Genomic DNA, 21,601 nt, shown 5'->3' on the forward strand with positions numbered 1-21,601 from the left:
TCACTTTACGGTAAATCCATCGGGACCAATGTTTTCTCCTATTAGACCAGCGCTATCACATTCATATCAGACATCTAATTGGCTGACTTATTTCCAGGGCCGGATTAACATAGGGGCTATTGGAGCTGCAGCTCCAGGCCCCTTTCTCAAGATAGGCCCATTTGCCCCAAAAAAAAAAAAAAAAAGATAGACTTCGAGGATTGTAGCTATTTGGTGGGTATGTAGCTAAAGACCCACTCCAATACTGGTTAAAATATGGGGCTGCTATCATCTATGGTTCCGGAGATACAGGTCTCCTTGTGCAGCCTGTCAGAAGCTGCATACAGAGCGGCAGTATAAATACAAGCTGGAACACTCTGCAGCAGACTGAGAGGAGGAACTCACAGTGCTTATAATAATTATTTGTATATTACTTATGATAATTAACCCCTTGGCAACCAGGCCCATTCTGAGACTTCTCTCCTACATGTAAAAATCATCATTTTTTTATGCTAGAAAATTACTCAGAACCCTCAAGCATTATATATTGTTTTAGCCGACACTCTATGGAATAAAATGGTGGTATTTGCAACTTTTTATGTTGGAAAGAAACTGTTTCATTCATTAAAAAAAACACTAAAGTTATCACGATTTTTTGTTGTGTACTAAGCGATGCTTTACATTTTTTTACAGGTTACATGTTTAGAGTTACAGAGGAGGTCTAGTGCTAGAAATATTGCTCTCGCTCTAATGATCGTGGCGTATGTAACCTGTGTGTATCTGGCTCTGATACCAACCAGTGCCTACCCAGGAACTGACTAGTATCTCTCCCCAGCCTGTCCCCACACACCCTCTCACCCGCTGACCTGTGAATAGGGCAATCACTCCCGCAGTGTTATTGTGTTCTGCCAGTCAATACAATGATTAGTGTTGCTAACTATAGCTGGCAGCACTGATTGTTTTGGGGAAAACCTGACAGGCTGGTTGTAGTCAAGTCGGTTAATAGGTTGACTTGTGTAAAACCAACTAGCCCATACATAGATCGACTATGGCTGGTCTCTGCTTAATTAGTGTAATTTCAATCCATGTCTGGCCCGCTTAACCACTACGCAAGTCCCTAAACATCCTTCCACAAACCTTTACATTTTTCCTTCCCAGATTACTTCATCCTCCTCTCCTATATATAGTGCACACTGTCATACTCTCCACACTCCTCTCCTATAAATGGTGCCCACTGTCATACTCTCCACACTTCTCTCCTATACATAGTGCCTACTGTCATACTCTCCACACTTCTCTTCTATACATAGTGCCCACTGTCATACTCTCCACACTTCTCTCCTGTACATACTGCTCACTGTCATACCCTCCACACTTCTCTCCTATACATAACGCCCGCTGTCATATCCTATACTCTCCTCATCTGTACATAGTGCCCGCTGTCATACACTTCTCTCCTGTACATAGTGTCCACTGTCGTACCCTTCACACTCCTCTCCTATACAGTGCCCACTGACATACCCTCCATACTCCTCTCCTATACATAGTGCCCACCGCCATACCCTCCATACTCCTCTCCTATACATAGTGCCCACCACTATACCCTCCATACTCCTCTCCTGTACATACTACTCACTATCATACCCTCCATACTCCTCTCATATATATATATATAGTGCCCAGTGTCATACCTCCAACACTTCTCTCCTATACATAGTGCCCACTGTCATACCCTCCACTCCTGTACATACTACTAACTTTCATACCCTCCATACTCCTCTCCTATACATAGTGCCCACCGTCATACCCTCCCTCCACACTCCTCTCCTGTAATTACTGCTTACTGTCCTACTCTCCTGTACATAGTGCCCACTGTCCTACCCTCCACACTCTTCTCTTACACATAGTGCCCAATTTCATACCCTCTACACTCCTCTGCTGTGCATACTGCCCACTGTCTTACCCTTCACACTCCTCTCCTGTACATAGTGCCTTCTGCCATACCCTCTGCACTGCTCTCATGTACATAGGGCCCACTGTTAGACCCTCCACATTCCTCTCCCTCACCTGCACATACTTCCCACTTTTATACCATCCATACTCCTCCCCTATGCCTCTTACCCACAAAAACTGTTCTTTAAAATGATATGTTAAAATGATATGTTCCTCAATGTTACCAGCTCTAGAATGGGCACTTTTGTCAGTTCAACTAAAGGAAATCTCACAGTCCTCATATTTGTTCTTCCCCATTATTAGTACTTATTTTATTTTGTAATTACTATTGTGATGTATAGAGGAACACGGGGGATGTCAGCTACTCTAAATATAGCACTTGTAAAAAAAGCGTCCCTAAAATATATTTGAAATGTTGACAACCATGTACTTAAACACTGCCCAAGGGCCACAGGGTCAGTAGGGGCCCCATGAGAGGCTCCGGTGATAGTAAAGCGGTAGTAAACTTTTCTAACATTACTACTTTTTAGAGGCCCTTGGGTAGGTTATGCCATAATGTACAAGTATGCCCAGCATATTAGCACATTAGGGTACACTTAAATTGTCAGACTGAGCCCTCCAGTGCTGTGCTGTGATCAGTCTGGCGGGGCCCGGGCACTTCCATCTTCACCCGGTCTTCCTTCTGGGTTCTGTGCCTTCCGTCATTTGCCTTGGCCAGGCTGCGTTGATGTCATTCCCTCTTTCTCCCATCCCCTCCTTTCTCTCTCATCCTCCCTCCCTTACCCCTCACACCTCTTTCATCCCCTTTCTCTCTCTCTCTCTTCCTCCCTCTCTCTCTTTAATTTAATTTGTTATAACAAAAAATAGTTTGCATTTTTATTTATTGTTTATAAAAGGCCCCATCAAAATCCTCAGCACCAGGCCCACGATGTTCTTAATCTGGCCCTGCTTATTTCAGTTATTTCCCCAAACCGCTACAGATTTAATAAATGCAGACCAAAGCTGGGTTACTAGTACAATACAGTGCATATAATAGTCAAAAAGAGAATACATTAAAAAAAATACAGTACCTGGCGGGCTGTACTCCCACCAACATGAGGACTTTGAGGGCAATCCGCCTGTGTAGATTCCACTCCTCTATAGCAGCAGCCATGAGCAATCCACTAAGAAACAGGAAGTTTGTGTCCAAGAAGTACTGCGGGCAAACCTTGCTGGAGGGCAGGATGCCCATGAAAGGGAATAGCACTATTGGAAGCATGGCAGTAACCGCCAGAGGTAGAGCCTCCGTACACCAGTAGAAGGCCATCAGCAGGACCACAAAGAGACATTTTCCTTCCTGCAACCATAAAGAAAATTGGCATTAATTTATTTACATATCTAACAACTGCTAGTTTGTTGCCCCTATATGTTAGTATGGTGGCCCATTTGTTGCCTACATATTGTAACAATCACTCGCTGGTTGTCCATATTTTGCCATGACTATCTATTTGCTGCCCATGTATTACCACAATTGAGCTTTGTTACCCATATATTGACAAGATTATCTGCTTCTGTCCCATGTATTATCATAGTTGCCTGTTAGTTGCTCAAGTACTGTAATGATTCCCTGTTTGTTGCCGATTTATTAACACCTATTGCACTGATGCTTTTTATATATATCTATATATATATATATATATATATATATATATATATATATATATATATATATATATATATATATATTAAGGTACAGCTTTAGAGTCCTTTATTAAAATGATGAGCTCTTGTTTTTGTGTATTACTATGTTGTGACTGCCCATGTGCTGCCCACATATTGTAACAATTGCTAGTTTGTTGCCCATATATTAGCATGACGGTCCATTTATTGTATCGCATATTGTAAAGACTGATTGTTTAATGCTCATGTATTGCCATGACTACTCATTTGTTGCACTATGTACAGGCATACCCCACTTTATTTACTAAAGCTGGAAAGTGCAAAATCAGGCTCACTTCTGCATAGAAACCAATGAGCTTCCAGGTTTTATTACCAAAGCTTAATTGAACAAGCCAAGGTTAGAAGCTCATTGGTTTCTATGCAGAAGTGAGCCTGATTTTGCACTTTTCAGCTTTAGTAAATAAACCCCATTGTGTACTTAAAAGTGGGGTATGCCTGTATTACCATGATTCTGCTTTGTTGCCCACATACTGTCACTATTATCTGTCTGTGCCAGGGGCAGACTGACAACTCATGGGGCCCCCGGGCAATAGAAGATTATGGGGCCCCCAGGCAATCAGAGATTATGGGGCCACACAGTATACACACATACAGTATACAATCACACAGTATACACAGACATGTTTCTATTGGCTGAGAAGATACTGGAGAGGTGGGGCAGCTATAATCTCTGGATTTTTAGACCAAAAGGATGTCGGTAAGGGAAATTTCAGAGACAGATGTAAAAAAAAAAAACACAGATTTTTACATACTGTCCCTAGTTTTACTGAGGCTGGCAACCCTGATGGGGCCCCCTAGTGGCCCGGGGCCCTCGGGCAGTGCCCGAGTGGCCGAATGGTCAGCCTGCCCCTGGTCTGTGCCCTATGTAATATCATAGTTGCCTGTTAGCTGCTCAAGTATTGTTATGATGCCCGAATATTACTACAATTGCATTGGTTAATTTGTATTATCAGAGTTGCCCATGTGTTGCCCCATTTTTTGTCCATGTTTTGACACAACTGCCAGTGTGTTATCCACATACTATGGCTGTCAGTGTGCTACACTTGCCAGTCTGTGACATGATTTTTCATTTATTGTCCATGGATTGCTACACCTAAACGTAGAAACATAGAAAAGTGACTGCAGAAAAAGACAGTGTAGTCCATCGCCCTACACACACTTTTGCTTTTTCCTTTCTTCTTTCATCTCCCATGTGGCTCTTTTATAAACACACTTCACACACTTTGTTTTGTTGCTCAGCCATAGTCATGCTGTGTTCTACTACCCTTTGCGTTGTAAGCCTTTTCTCCATTGATTTTCACATTCATAAGACTTAAGCCGCGTACACACGTAGCCGTCTGTCCGACGTACTTAGTCTGGCGGACTTCCCGCCAGACTGTCCGTCGGACTTTCCGAACGGGCTACTTGCCCACACACGGCACTTTTTCAGCGGACTAATACGGCGTACTAATCCGCCGTACTTTTGAAATGAACGGACTCGCCCTTATTGTTCATTAGAAACGATCTATTATGTAGCGATAAACCACTTTGCTTTCACTTTCTCTCTCTATTGATCATTTGATTCAAGTATAATGAAAAGATACATATCTGGTCCATTTAACGAGTCCACATCGCCTTCAAAATGTTCCTCTAACCCAGATTTCAGCCTAATGTTCCTTTAATCCCTATAGGGAGTGAACAGCTGAACTAATATGGGATGTGACCTTCACAATCGGTCTGCTCAGTACACAGTATCATAAGGAAATGATTAAAAAAAAAGAGGGGGGGGGGCGAAAACATTCAGAAAGGGGGAAAAACAAGCACTGTATCTTGGTGTCCCTGGACGAGAATTCATGTATCTAAAGGAGAGATAGGCAACCTTTTGAGCACAGTGTGCCGAAAAATGGTCTCAATGGAATTGAGCGTGCTGATTTTATAACAAAAAAATGTCAACTTCACACTCTCAATCACGAACAGTAGTGAGGAATTAACATCCTGCACTCCCACGCCTCAGATCAGCCCCAATTCACCTGCTCTTCTGTCCCACCACTGTAAACCCCTGCTCATCTGCCCCATCAATGCACCCCTTTTCTCATCTGCCCCACCACTGTACTACCCTGCACGTCTGCCCCACCACTGTACCCCCCTGCTTTTCTGTCCCACCACTGTAACCCCCTGCTCATCTGCCCCACCAATGTTCCCCCTTTCTCATCTGCCCCACCACTGTACCTCCCTGAACATCTGCTCCACCGCCGCACTCCCATGCTCTTCTGTCTCACCACTCAACCATCTTCTCATCTGTCCTAACACTGAACTTATCTTCTCATCTGTCCCACCACTGTAACCCCCTTTCTCATTTTCCCCATGACTGTACCTCCTGCACATCTGTCCCACCTCTGTTCCCCTTGCTGTTCTGCCCCAGCACTGTAACTCCCTGCTCATGTGTTCCCCCAATTTACCTCCTTTCTCCTCTGCACCCTTCTGCACATCTGCCCCACTTCTGTACCCCCCTGCTCCTCTGCCCCACTGATGTAACACCCTACTCATCTGCCCCACCAATGTACCTCCTTTCTTGTCTTCCCCGCCACTGTACCCCCCTGTACATCCACCCCACCTCTCTACCTCCTGCTCTTCTGCTCAACCATTGTAACCTCCTGCTCATCTGTCCCACCAATACACTTCCTTTCACATCTGTCCCAACAATGAACCTCCCTGCTCATCTTTCCCACAACTGTTACCCCCTTCTCATCTGCCCCATCATAGTACCCCCCTGCTTTTATTTCCCACCTCTGAACCCCCTTCTCATCCACTACTGTACCTCCTGCACAGCTTCCCCACCGCTGTAACCCCCCTGCTCATCTGCCCCATCAATGTACCCCTTTTCTCATCTGCCCCACCACTATACCTCCCTGCACATCTGCTCCACCACCGTATCCCCATGCACTTCTGTCTCACTACTGAATCACCTTCTCATCTGTCCTAACACTGAACCCATCGGCTCATCTGCCCCACCACTGTAACCCGCTTTCTCATCTGCCCCACCACTGTACCTCCTGCACATCTGCCCTACCAATGTACCTCCTGCACATCTGTCTCACTTCTGTTCCCCCTGCTCTTCTGCCCCACCGCTGTAACCCCCTGCTCATCTGTCCCACCAATACACCTCCTTTCACATCTACCCCACTGATCTACCCCCCTGCTCCTCTGTCCCATCACTGTACCCCCCTGCTCTTCTGTCCCACTGCTGAACCCCCCCCCCCCCACATATCAATGCCACCTCATCAGTGCCACTTCATTGGTGCCACCTCATCAGTGCTGCCCCACCAATGCCCATCAGTGAAGGAGAAAACGTACTTATTTACAACGTTTTGAAACTGAAACAAAAAAAACATATTTTTTTTCAAAATTATCGGTCTTTTTTTATTTGTTTAGCAAAAAATAAAAACCGTAGAGGTGATCAAATACCACCAAAATAAAGCTCTATTTATGGATAAAATTTTTTTTTAATTTGGGTACAGTGCAGCGTGACCGCGCAATTGTCATTCAAATTGCGACAGCGCTGAAAGCTCAAAATTGGTCTGGGCAGGAAGGTGTTTAAGTGCCCCCCGGTATTGAGGTGTTTAAACCAACATTCTATATGTAGCCCATTTTTAAAACTCCTTGATTTGCTCTCTCTGAATCACTGCAAATAATATTGACACTCCTTACCTGAACCAATGGCTCCCCAATGTAGTGGAATTTTACAAAGGAGAAAAATGTATAATCTCCTTTAAGGCCCAGTTTATTAACACATGGATTATAGCAGATTAGGTGCTTTGTGTTATAGAAACATTTCACTAGATTTAGGAAGAAAATAAAATGAGCTAGAAAAAGTGGAACACTTTATAAAGAGTTGAAACTCATTTGGAGCAACGTGGCTGCCAAAGTAGTTATTTATGGACGTGTCACACACAAGGGGGCCATTGTTTGTTGGTAAATTCCTCTCCCGTACAAAATGAGGACAGTAAATAAGGCCTAATGAAGACAGGGGTTGAGGTCTATAAATGGATGGAACCAGGTCACAGTCAATAAGGATGGGTAAGCTAAGGGTGAAGTTCGGAATGGCTTGTAATACGATTTTGGGTCCCTCTTTTATCAATACATATCACAGATTTCTCATGTCTTGAGTCCCAGAATAATGACAGGTCAATATTTTTAGATTCAGAATGCTAGCTCATTGATATAATAAGAGGCTAAATTAACCATAGGAGGACATTTTTCACTTTGCCAAGAATCTGTCTTCATTGCGAACACCCAATCATGCACAAATAAATGAAAAAGAGAGAATACTACCGTACTGTTCAAAACCGAAAATGTCCTCCTTTAGGAAATCAATCCCAGTTCCAGAACAATCAGATCTAGAACACTTTTACTAGGACCTTGTCAAAGTTGAGGATCTACTAAATTGGGATGGGTCAATCTAGACCAGTGATGGTGAACCTTGGCACTCCAGATGTTTTGGAACTACATTTCCCATTATGCTCAGGCACTCTGCAGTGTAGTGGAGCATCATGGGAAAAGTAGTTCCAAAACATCTGGGGTGCCAAGGTTCGCCATCACTGGCCTAGACAAAGACAGCTTGACACTTGATGAACTAGAATGAGGTGTGTCAACCTAGAACAGTGATGGCGAACCTTGGCACCCCAGATGTTTTGGAACTACATTTCCCATGATGCTCGTGCACTCTACAGTATAGTTGAGCATCATGGGAAATGCAGTTTCTAAACATCTGGAGTGCCAAGGTTAACCATCACTGACCTAGAACAAATATGGAAGGACAATTAGAGAACTAGACTGAGATATATTAATCTGAGACAAAGATGGACTGACACCTGGGGAATTAGACTGAGATACTGTATGTCAATGTAGAACAAAGACGGACTGACACTTGGAGAATGAGATACTGTATGTCAATGTAGAACAAAGACAGACTGACACTTGAGGAACTAGACTGAGATGTGTTAATCTACATTGTTCCTACCTGAAGTCCATATACTGTATACCCAAGAAGAAATATTAATATATTTCAGATTACCTGTCCATCTTTGTGGTGGCTGCTCTAGGTTTGACTCAGCAAGTTGCATGTCAGAGCACTGCAGAGAGACCACTGCTTCCCCACAGAGAGATTGCATCCTTCTCTGCGGAATGCTGGCAGGGGACAGGCTTTTCTACTCAGGCTGTGGCTGTTTATTGAAGAAAACAAACTGGAAAACTTTGTACACCTTTTATTTTATTGTACCTAGAATGTATTTAGATTATCAAAACTGAAGGTTCAGTAAGGCCTTAGGCTTCATTTGCAGGGCCTGTAGTCCAAGAATAGGCCACGTGTTGCAGGTGGAGCGACCAGGGGCACACAACATCTGTATGGACACAGCCGCTCATCGCAATTTGACAGGTGTATGTGTGAGCAGCCTGGAATGCACATTGTCTACGTTTGGGACCAAAAACCTGGCAAATTTGGGTTGAGCTGGTGTGTCTGTGCAGCCGCTATATTCTCTGTACCCCTATACTTTGTCACTCAGTCCAGCAGGCTCCAGCGCTGTCCTCAAGCATTCCTTGTGAGTCACCCTTCATCTCTGCCCCTACCCACCTCTGAGCACCATGCCTTGGTTCCACCCCTTACCCACCTCCCAGTACTGTCTCTTTTAGAGAGTACAGAACCAAGTATCATTTTCTGCTATTAAGTAATTTGTATGGAATGTGTTAATGATAACATGAAAGACAGTAAAATAGATGCCACACAGTGAGCAAAAATAAACCCCACCCCAGCAACAGTAGACCCTCCCAGAAAAAAATAGACCCCCACACAACAACAGACTTCCGCCCAGCAACAATGGACCCCCACCCACCTGGCAACAAAAGGTGCTGGAGGTGCCAAAACTGCATTCCCCCGCGTTCCCACTGAAAAAAAGGCCTTGGAGGTAAGTAATACACTTAAACCCTGCACCCCAATAAGACATCTCAATCATGCACCCCTTATATTAAATGACACCTCTGCACCCCTAGTAATACACCTCACCCCTGGACCCCAGATACACCTTACCCCTGCACCCCTAGTAATATACTTTAGCCCTGCACCCCTAGTAATACACCTCACCCCTGTACCCCTAATAATAAACCTTACCCCTGCACCCCTAGTAATACACCTCACCCCTGCACCCCTAATAACACACATCACCCTGCAGCACCAATACTACACCTCACCCCTGCACCCCTAGTGATACACCTTAGCCCTGCACCCCTAGTAATACACCTCGGCCCTACACCACTAATAACACATATCACCCCTGCACCACTAATACTACACATCACCCCTGCACCCCTAGTGATACACCTTGGCCCTGCACCACTAATAACACATATCACCCCTGCACCACTAATACTACACATCACCCCTGCACCCCTAGTGATACACCTCGACCCTCCACCACTAATACTACACATCACCCCTGCACCACTAATACTACACATCACCCCTGTACCCCTAGTGATACACCTCAGGCCTGCACCACTAATAACACACATCACCCCTGCACCACTAATAATACACATCACCCCTGCACCCCTAGTGATACAGCTCACCCCTGTACCCCTAGTGATACACTTCACCCCTGCACCCATAGTGATACACCTCACCCCTGTACTGTACCCCTAGTGATACACCTTGGCCCTGAACCACTAATAACACATATCACCCCTGCACCACTAATACTGCACATCACTCCTGCACCCCTAGTGATACACCTTACCCCTGCACACCTAGACTAAACAAGCATTTAACCCCTGTAGTGTGGGAGGCTCACTGTAAGGATAGATTTTGTCTCATTTTTGGAGTTCAGCTTCCTCTCCTGATGATTGAAGTGAAAAGTGCAGCGCTAATATACATATGTAACCAAAAATGTTTTGATGTGTGTTAAACAAACACAATAAATACATATAAGTGACTGCTATTGAATAAGTGTATACCAATATTAACCCCTTCAGATCTGCATTATAGCCGAATGACGGCTACAGTGCGGATCTGCTGTGCCGGGAGGCTGTCAATAGATATTCTCCCCTTTGCATGCTCGCCACGCCCCCCTGAAGGGCGTGAGCGGCACACGCTGTGGTCAATGAGACTCGGGTGATCACAGATTGGAGTAAGGGGTCGATCTCAACCTCTTACCACATGATCAGCTGTCAGCCAATGATAGCTGATCACGTAATGTAAACAGAAGATCAGTAATCATTTTTTTTTTCTTCTCTTCTGCTTCCCTGACACATGAGCAGAAAAAAAAGCCAATCACCGGCTTCTGTTGAAGGTACATCAGTCCAGAAGAGGAAAAGACAAAGCGGTCCCATATAGTACCGCCTGCCAGTGCCACGAATCAGTGCCCACCAGTAAATAAGTGCCAGCAATCAGTGCCACCTATCAATGCTGCCTCTCAGTGTCACCTACCAGTACCGATCAGTGCCCATCACTGCCACCCATCAATGCCCATCACTGCCACCCATCAGTGCCAGCTATCAGTGCCACCTATCAGTGGCCACCAGTGCCACCTATCAGTGCCCATCATTGCCGCCTATTAATGCCCATCAGTGCTGCCTTATCAGTGCCAATCAGTCCACGGTAAGACAAATTGTCTATAAATGGAGAGAGTTCAGCACTGCTGCTACTCTCCCTAGGAGTGGGTGTCCTGTAAAGATGACTGAAAGAGCACAGCGTAGACTGCTCAATGAGATGAAGAAGAATCCTAGAGTGTCAGCTAAAGAGTTACAAAAGTCTCTGGCATATACTAAAATCCCTGTTAGCGAATCTACGATACGTAAAACACTAAACAAGAATAGATTTCATGTAAGGATACCACAGAGGAAGCCACTGGAAGTCTGCTTACACTAATAACACACAAAGAATTAAATGTTACCATGTTTTTATTAAACACACCATGTAAACATTAACAGGGCAGGTGGAAAAAGTATGTGAACTAGCCTGAACGTAGTCCCGTCGTAACGAACGTCATCACGTTCCGAACGATCGGATTTTCCGACAACTTTGTCCGACCGTGTGTATGCAACACAAGTTTTGGACAAAATCTGTCTGAAAAAATCTTACGGATTTTGTGGTTGGAATGTCCAAAATCAAATGTTGGAAGCAAACAAAATCTTGAAATCCATTGAGTTGTACTGAGAATGTTCGTTTTCAGTTTCTGCTAGTGTATACTTAGCTTTATGGGAAGTCACAGAGTCCTTCCAGCACAGCTGAGTAGGCCATTTCATTGGTCATCATACCACTCTTGTGTAAGGCTGTTACACAATCAGATCTGACCTTCTGGTAAGTGGCAGTCAGCACGTACAATCGGATTTTTACAGGAAATTTTAATTAATATAGATTTAGATGCAAAGCAAAATTGCAACATGGCAATAATTAAATTTGACCCTTTGCATTCAATCAGATCTAAAGCTGATCTCCAGCCTTCCCTTCCGTCTTGCACAGTTGTACCGGCTTCTCTCCTGTACTGAAATTGCTTACTCAGATTTCACTGCATACTGTGAGCTTCTGACAGGGTGCATTAGTAATTCAGATAGAGCCTGCCTTATATCCGGGCTGGGTACAACATCATCTCGCCCTTTCTTCCCCGGCTTGACGGTCCTTGAACTGCCCATTTCATACATTGGATTTCATTTCTGTGAATCACAGAGGTTCAGCATCACAGGAGTTCAGAGGTTCAGCATCACAGGTGGGCATCACATGCAAATTCAACCTGCCCAGGAAAACCTACTTCTCCATCAAGGGATTTTGGTACTTACACAACCTCCCCCACATAGGCGTGTGCACAGGGTGTGCCGGATGTGCCTGGGCACACCATAATCACCCTGTGTGGTGCAGATTGCCCTTGCTGCCTGCCCCCCCCCCCTCTTCCTTCCTCTCCTCTCCCGCAGAATGCTGATCGTTTCAGGATGGAGAGCAGGAAAAGGGCCGGTAAATATGTCATTTAGCAGCTCCTTCCTTTTCTAAGTAAACACAATGAGTGATTGGTACCGATCACTTACTGTGTTCATTCATAACTGAAGCATAGCAAACTGTTCTTCAGCACAGAGCACTTCTCATTCATTCACTGCCCAGTGCAGCTGAGGCTGCAGAGAAAGGGACTGGGGAATCTTTGTCCTCAGCCCCTTTCTTTGTCTCAAAAGTGCGAGGGTTTGAGCTTTGGGGCGCACAACCCTAATACAAAAGGCTGCGCACACCTATGCCCCCCCAAGAGCCAGCCCACTGCTTGCATCAGGGCTAAGAGGGGTACTGTGGCAAGATGCTGTGAAGCTATGTACAGCGCTCTGCCATCCCCTCCTACCAGCCACGATCTGCCTGCACCGCATAGAGGAACACAGACACCCAGTGATGATGTCACTGGATCCAAAATAAACGATGTAATTAAATCATAAAGTGTTTTATATTAAAAAAAGACACCAGGGCAGGCAAAATATAAGCAGATTACATAAGTGGGTTTCGCTGGTATTAAAAAAAAAAAAAATGATTTAAAAATAAATAAGCAGATTAACCACTTGCTGACTGCCCTATAGCAGTTCTACTGCTACAGGGCGGCAGCTGTGCGCATGATAATGTGTATATATACATAATTCCAGACCTTCGGGTAGCAGATGCACTGCCGGCAGCTCGTTCCCGCTGTGGTTATACACAGCGGGAGCCAATCAGTGGGTACCGCGGACTCAATGTCCACCGGCACTCGCCAATGATTCAGTACAGATGCAGAACGGCAGTCTATCTATGTAAACAAGGCAGATTGCCGTTTTGTCAGTACGGAAGACATTGATCCTGTGTTCCTGCAAAGCAATTTTGCAGTCCCGCTATAAGTCGCTAAGGGGAGGGGAGTGAGGGAGATAATAGCGAATATTCATTTGCTATTGTCACACATCTAGGTGGGCTCAAGGCACAATGTTCTGCGCCCCGAGCCCACCCTTTAAGCCAATTAGAGCCTCAGGCTCTAATCGGGTGTGTCTAAAAAAAAAAAAAATCCCACTGGAATCCATGCGTCTGGTGCCCTGCATGTAGATTAGGGGCTTCTTGTTTATCATCTTTTGTTCATAGCGCACAAAAAACCCCCCCAAAAAATGCAGAGGTGATCAAAAACCACCAAAAGAAAGCTTTATTGGGGGGGGGGATATAAATTTTATTTGGGTACAATGTCGCACGAACACGCAATTGTCAGTTAAAGTAACGCAGTGTCGTATCGCAAAAAAAGGCCTGGTCAGGAAGGGGGGTAAACCTTCCAGAGCTGAAGTGGTTAAAAAAAAACTATAAACAGCTTAAATTTCAGTTTTAAGGTATATCAAAGACGTTTCCTAATTGGCTGAAAATACTTTTGGTGCTTTGTATACTGCTGTTTGCCTTGTTGAATAAAAGTGACCATACGTTCAATAATAATAATAAAAAAAGACCATAAGTTCAATAATAATAATAATAAAAGACCATACGTAAAATAATAATAATAATAATAATAAAAGACCATAAGTAAAATAATAATAATAATAATAATAAAATACCATAAGTAAAATAATAATAATAATAATAATAATAAAAGACCATAAGTAAAATAATAATAATAATAAAAGACCATAAGTTCAATAATAATAATAATAATAATAATAATAATAAAAGACCATAAGTTCAATAATAATAATAATAATAATAATAATAATAATAAAAGACCATAAGTAAAATAATAATAATAATAATAAAAGACCATAAGTTAAATAATAATAATAATAATAATAAAAGACCATAAGTTCAATAATAATAATAATAATAATAAAAGACCATAAGTTCAATAATAATAATAATAATAATAATAAAAGACCATAAGTTCAATAATAATAATAATAATAATAATAATAAAAGACCATAAGTAAAATAATAATAATAATAAAAGACCATAAGTTCAATAATAATAATAATAATAATAAAAGACCATAAGTAAAATAATAATAATAATAATAATAATAAAAGACCATAAGTTCAATAATAATAATAATAATAATAAAAGACCATAAGTTCAATAATAATAATAATAATAATAAGACCATAAGTTCAATAATAATGATAATAACAATAAAAGACCATAAGTTCAATAATAAAAATAATAATAATAATAATAATAATAAAAGACCATAAGTTCAATAATAAGAAGAATAAAAGACCAAAAGTGACCATAGACTAATAAGAATAAAAGACATTTCCTAATTGACTGACAAGAGTTTTGGTGCTTTGTATACTGCTGTTTGCCTTGTTGAATAAAAGTGATACAAAATATGAGAACACAAAATTACCAAAAATTCAGGTAATTTTCAGTCGCCAATTGCTTGGCAAAGGTAGATGGATGGACTATCAACACTAGTTATTGGATAGCCCAGGTGGAAGGCCAGGACATATGAGGGCCACAATGGTCCATGTATGTGGTTTACCAATGATCACCCTATATTGTACCCACCTCTGGGTGAATCCATCACCATGAACAGCCACATCTGTTGGACATTGGTCACTTTCAGCCACGACAAAGTATTTGGTTGCCTCATCTGCTCCTTTTTTTTGGCAACCCAAAGACAAGAGATATATTGGTGGAGTTGGCCACTTACTGCCAGGCCCAGAAACATGTCCTATGTCTGTATGCACTGTGTGACCTCTGACCAGCTAAGCAGCGTTGGGTGGATCTGTTATCTGCAATAGATTTTCTTGAACAGTTCCTAATGGTTCCCAGAGATAAGGTCGGTGAGGTCATGGCTTTGTGCTCCACACATGGACATACGTGTTCACAAAATCCAAAACTTTTTTTTAAAGACTTTGTGTAGGAAACCTCCGTCTTATACATAGCCTTACACCCAACTGAATGAAAATTTGTTCTAATATTCGGGAAGAAGTATTAGAACAAATTTTGGTATGGTGAGGCCTGGTATTATGCAACTGTTGAAGCATTTCATAGACAATCATATGAAATAAATTCTGCAATCTGCTGGAGATGCAAAAACTTTAAACATTCTGCATGCATTCAGGTTGGAAAGAGTGAAGGAGAACAGAAGCCTTCATGAGTTGGAATAAAGTAGTGAGGTCCCTGATTCTCCACCATGGCCCTAGTTGAGTGGAAAGCCATTCATTGTTCCTGCCTGTGCTGAAAGATAGTCAGCCAATTACACTGGAGATTACAAGTTTATATGTAGAACGGCCATTACATCAAGATGCCAGCAACATATTTCAGACATCTATGAACTAACGATTGACTTCTGTCAAACCGGGCTGCCCACACATGGAATGTTCGGCCCATCGCTGCTGAACCAGTCCAATTTTGATCCATGTATGAGCACAAGTGACCAGATACAAAGGAAAAAGAAGTCACGGTATGAGAATTATTATAGCTGGGCTTTGGGGCCTCTTAGGTGCCACACTACCCTTTAGACCCCTTTCACACTGGGGCGTTTTTCAGGCGCTTTAGCGTTAAAAAAAAGCGCCTGTAAAGCGCTTGAAAGAAGCCTCATCTGCAATCCCAATGTGAAAGCCCAAGTGCTTTAAGAGCCCTTTCACAATGTCAGCGCCCGAAAAACGCTTGTAAATCGCCGCTTAAACTATCAGCGTTTTACCAGCGTTTTTCGAGCGCTAGTGGGACGCTATTTAACCCCTGCTAGTGGCCAAATAAAAAGTTAAAAGCACCCACAAAGCGCTGCTGCCAAAAACGCTTTGCAGGCGCTTTTCAAGCGTTTTTCAGCTGCTTCCCATTGATTTCAATGGGAAGGAGCGCTTTAGGAGCGGTGTATTCACTGCTCCAAAAGCGCTGCAAAGAAGCTGCTTGCAAGACTTTTTTTGGCGCCCTGCCAGTGCAGCGCCTCAGTGGGAAAGCACTCGGGCTTTCACATTAGGATTGCAGTTGTGGCTTCTTTCAGGCGCTTTTTTTAATGCTACAGCGCCTGAAAAAGGCCCCAGTGTGAACCACCACCCTATAGCCAAATGACGGCTACAGCGCGGTCGCACATTGCCGGGAGGATGTCTATTGATGACCTCTTGTGATCGCACTTGCGGCGCTTATCAAGAGTGATCTGTGATAGTTGTGTCCTTCTAACACAGCTGATCACTCATTGGGGTAAATAGGTAACCACAGCGGCTCTTTACCATGCTACCAGCAGTTTCCAGTCATAGCTGATCACAGTATAAACAGGATTTTCTGGTTATCGGCAATTCTCTGCTTGCGCTGACAGCATAAGGAGAGAAGAGCCGATAAGTGGCAATCCACACAGGGCATATCAGTGCCAATCAGTGCAGTAAATTGGTGCCCATCAGTACCGCCTATAAGTGCCCATCAGTGCAGCCTCATCAGTGCCTATCAGTGCCCATCAGTGCAGCCTATCAGTACAGCTTATCACTGCAGCATATTAGTACCCATCAGTGTCGCCTATCAGTGCCCATCAGCACTGCCTGTCAATGCTTATCAGTGCAGCCTCATCAGTGCCCATCAGTGCAGCATATCAGTGCCCATCAGTGCCCCCTATAAGTGCCCATCAGTGCAGCCTCATCAGTGCCTATCAGTGCCCATCAGCGCTGCCTGTCATTGCCGCCTACCAGTGCCCATCAGTGCAGCCTCATCGGTGCCCATCAGCGCAGCTTATCAGTGCCCATCAGTGCAGCCTCATCAGTGCCGCCTATCAATGCCCATAAGCACTGCCTGTCAGTGAGTATCATTGCTGCCTGTCAGTGCCCATCAGTGCAGCCTCATCAGTGCCCATCAGTGCAGCCTATCAGTACAGCCTATCAGTGCAGAATATTAGGGCCTATCAGTGTCCATCAGCGCTGCCTGTCAGTGCCTATCATTGCCGCCTATCAGTGCCCATTAGTGCAGCCTCATTAGTGCCCATCAGTGCAGCCTATCAATGCCCATCAGTGCAGCCTATCAATGCCCATCAGTGCAGCCTATCAGGGCCCATCAGTGCAGCCTTATCAGTGCCCATCAGTGCAGCCTCATCAGCGCACATCAGTGATGAAGAAAAAGCACTTATTTACAACATTTTATAACAGAAACTTTGAAAAAAAATGTTTTGGTCTTTTTTCGTTTGTTCAAGCAAAAAAAAAAAAAACCCAGTGGGGATTAAATACCACCAAATAAAAAGCCTAGAATGTCATCATAGGCACCCTATAACTGCTGTATACACACACAGATCATCTACCAGAAAGAACCTCATCACCCACAGGAGTCATGTTTTGACCTCATGATACATTCCAGGGCGGCACAGTGGTGTAGTGGTTAGCACTCTCGCCTAGCAGTAAAAAAGGGTCGCTGGTTTGTATCCCAACCACGACACTACCTGCCTGGAGTTTGCATGTTCTCCCTGTGCCTGCGTGGGTTTCCTTTGTGTACTCCAGTTTCCTCCCACACTCCAAAGACATGCTGGTAGGTTAATTGGATTCTGTCTAAAAAATTGGCCCTAGGATATGAATGGGGACCTTGGATTGTGGGCTCCTTGAGGATAGGGACCGATGTGAGTGTGCAATGTACAGGGATAGGGACAATTGTAGGCACTCACTCAGGTTTAACTGGAAGGACTGGTGTCTTTATTCAACCTTACTAACTATGTAACTATGTAAACTTTGCAGTGATTTCAGTTGCACAAACGCTGATAATGATGGTCCTGTGACACCAGTCAGAAGGTTGGCATGACCAATCAGGAGATCCACCACTTTTTAATGCTAACTAAAAATCACACAATAGTCACCCCTATCACTGGAGCTATGATGTCACCGAAAATATCCAAAATACTTCTTACTCCATCACATAAACACACGGATCAGATACAAGCAGAAAATGTCACCACTTAAAAGAGTTTGCAGCAATTTTAGGGCTCAAAGGCTTGCAGATGGGAAGGGGGGGGGGGGGGCTTTAAAAACATACAGTTGAGCTGTACTTTGCCCCCCCCCCCCACTTTAAAGTAGTATTAAACCCCAAAGCAAACATTTATTATAATTGCAGCTTACCAATTAGATGTGATGGCTGCATTTGTTTTCTTTTTAAGGGCTTTCTTTCTTCTATTTTCATCTGGTGACCCAGCCAGCAAATCTGTTGTTTTTCAAAATCACAAGCTCTCCAGCATAATGTATCAGTTTACATGGAAGAGACAAACCATTTACCACTGACAGTGGTGCCTACAATGATCAGCTTTTATTTATTTATGTAAAACTTTTTTTCCCAAAAGGAAAAGCACTGTAGCTGTAAGTGATCACAAAGTGTTAATTTCCTTTAGATTTACCAAAAACCATATAATATGAGGTCAAAACTAAACAACTTCCAATTGTATCCAATCAGGCAGGCCCTTGCACTACAAAGTTTAAGGTAAATCTAAAAGAAAATTGAACATGTATGGCCAGCCATAAATGGAGTTTCGCTTCAGTTTTGTTAGTGTATCTAAATCTGCTAATGCATTTAACACTCCCCTTCCCCCACTCAGACTGACACTGCTGCTGTCCGAAGGTGCCCCCTTTTCTCCTTCATACAGAGTGGGGTATTCTAATACAGGAGGTGTGTTACTGGCCAGATCACCCAGTAAAAAAGCCTAAAAAAAGGGGGGGGGGGCGACAAACAAACCCCCCACCCAGCCGCTCGCTCACCTGCCCCGCACTTACCCCATCTAGGCAGGATTGCCAACCGCTAGTAAATTTACTGACAGTTTGTAAAAATCTGTGATTTTTTTACAACTGCCAGTAAATATCAGGGCCTGATAATTTCATGCTGTGTTGACTTTATAAGTGTAAATCAAGCAAATGATCTTGTGATAGGTATTGCCAGTGTTTCCATATCATGTTTATACTGTTTAAATATTCACTGTTAGTTTTTAATAGGAGTTCTGTAATTTCTCAGGTTGCCAGTAAAAAAAAGTGCTCCGCCAGTAAATTTTCCATGTTTTGTCAGTAAAAAATGCTGCGGGAGGTTGGCAACCTTGCATCATGGTTATGGGCCGCTTCCCTGGCTTCTCCTCCTGGCCAATCAGGACAGGGAGGCTCAAGGCGCAGTGATTCGCTATTGTCTTCCTGCTTCTCCTCCTGGCCAATCAGGACAGGGAGGCTCGGGGCGCAGTGATTCGCTATTGTCTTCCTGCTTCTCTTCCCGGCCAATCAGGACAGGGAGGCTCGGGGCGCAGTGATTCGCTATTGTCTTCCTGCTTCTCCTCCTGGCCAATCAGGACAGGGAGGCTCGGGGCGCAGTGATTCGCTATTGTCTTCCTGCTTCTCCTCCCGGCCAATCAGGACAGGGAGGCTCGGGGTGCAGTGATTCGCTATTGTCTTCCTGCTTCTCTTCCCGGCCAATTAGGACAGAGAGGCTTGGGGCGCAGTGATTCTCTATTGTGTTCCTGCTTCTCCTCCTGGCCAGTCAGGACAGGAAACGGGTCCTAAAAATGGATTAGCCGGGAGGAGAAGCAGGAAGACAATAGCGAATGACTGCGCCCCGTGCCCAACCTTTTTGAAGCCAATTAGAGCCTCAGGCTGCAATCATGTGCTTCAAAAAAAAAAAAAAACCTCATAGAAACCCATGCGTCCGGCGCCCCGTATTGAGATTAGGGGGACCCCTCATGGGCCGGTCGCTACTGCACCACATCTAAATGCTTGGTAAGCTGCAATATATTTCATTTTTGGTTTTGGGTTGAATACCACTTTAAGCTGCAAAGCCAGGGACGGGGGCATTCACATGCCAAAAACGTTCCCTGTTGCGTTTGGCGGGCAGCACCGCCGTCGAACGTCACTAATTCAAGCAAACAGGACCCAACGAGGCTGCAGTGCGTATGTGCAGCGTTTTACAGGGTTAAAACAGGGAGGCGAGAAGGTATCGTATCGCCTCCTCCCCGCCTGTTAAACACCTCTGAAATGTGATGTGAATGCAGATCGCTTATCAGAGGCGTGGCAATGCAGCTGCACATCTAAGCGTAGCCTTGCGCTTTATTAAAAAGAATCAGAAACTTATCCCTGCAGCGATCAGAATTTAAAGACTTTTTTTGGGGGGATTTTTTTTTTCTGCCCCGGAAACGTTCAAAAACCAACTGCGATAATGCGATCATGCAAATGACAGGCACTAGCAATGTGGAAGCGACGCCATGGTAGCGATCAAGAGCAGCAACTTGGGGCAACAATACAACTTCCCAACCCGAAAGCACTTGTGTGTTTAAAAAAGCGCACAAGAACGCATGCGTTTTCAAAGCGATTGCAGGCGTACAATTTGTAACAGCTGGGGAAACATTTGCAAAGTTAAAAAAAAAAAAAAAAAAACTTTTCTTCCAATAAGTTGTCTTACCTGCGGAGGTAGAGAGAAGAAGATGGGGGACAGGACGATCGGCGTGGCGATCAGGACGATATACCGCTTAATGCACCAGATCTTCTTGACCAGAGTGACCAGGACAGACATAGTGCAGCACAGGAGGAGACTGGAGGCAGCCTGGGCTCAGCTGCTGTTATATCAGCCTGGACCACAGCTCCTCTACCAAGTCACTTTGTAATGCAAACAACACACCCCTGCCTGGAGCCCCGCCCACCGGGGCGATTAACATACAACCAGACGCAGGCTTTTCAGAAATGGATTTCTAGGAACGACTGATCCTTGAAGTTTTTAATGTATTAACGTTTTTTTTGTTTTTTTTCTGCAGTGGTGTTGCAAGAATGACGTTCCCTATCACCAGGGTGACTTGTATGAGGACGGACAAAAAAATCGAATATGCTCGGATTTAGGGCTCATTCACATGGACAGAATAAAAAAAACGCAGAATTTAGATGTGTACGACACATACTTTTGTACTCATCTAAACGCAGCACTAGAGTTGTCAATGAGCCCATACATGCAGCTGAATCTACATATAGAAATGTGCGCTGCGTTTAGTTGCACGCAGGGGCGTTGCTAGGTCTACAAAAGATCTGGGGCTA

General features: G+C 43.9%; 1 protein-coding gene across 1 annotated transcript in view; it reads right to left on the bottom strand.

The window, feature by feature from the left end:
• Positions 1 to 21,151, bottom strand: part of SLC13A3 (solute carrier family 13 member 3) — a 65,674-nt gene extending 44,523 nt beyond the window's left edge. The window contains exons 1-2 of the mRNA XM_077460215.1: positions 20,979 to 21,151; positions 3,003 to 3,268 (exon numbers count right to left, since the gene is read on the bottom strand). Of these exons, the coding sequence (XP_077316341.1) occupies positions 3,003 to 3,268; positions 20,979 to 21,089 (377 nt within the window). The 5' untranslated portion in view covers positions 21,090 to 21,151. The remainder of the gene's footprint in view (positions 1 to 3,002; positions 3,269 to 20,978) is intronic.
• Between the last annotated feature and the right edge of the window lie 450 nt (positions 21,152 to 21,601).

The sequence above is a fragment of the Lithobates pipiens genome, unplaced genomic scaffold (assembly GCF_037356315.1).
Source record: "Lithobates pipiens isolate NorthernLeopardFrog02 unplaced genomic scaffold, aLitPip1_a1.2 Scaffold_28, whole genome shotgun sequence".
Lineage (NCBI taxonomy): Eukaryota > Metazoa > Chordata > Amphibia > Anura > Ranidae > Lithobates > Lithobates pipiens.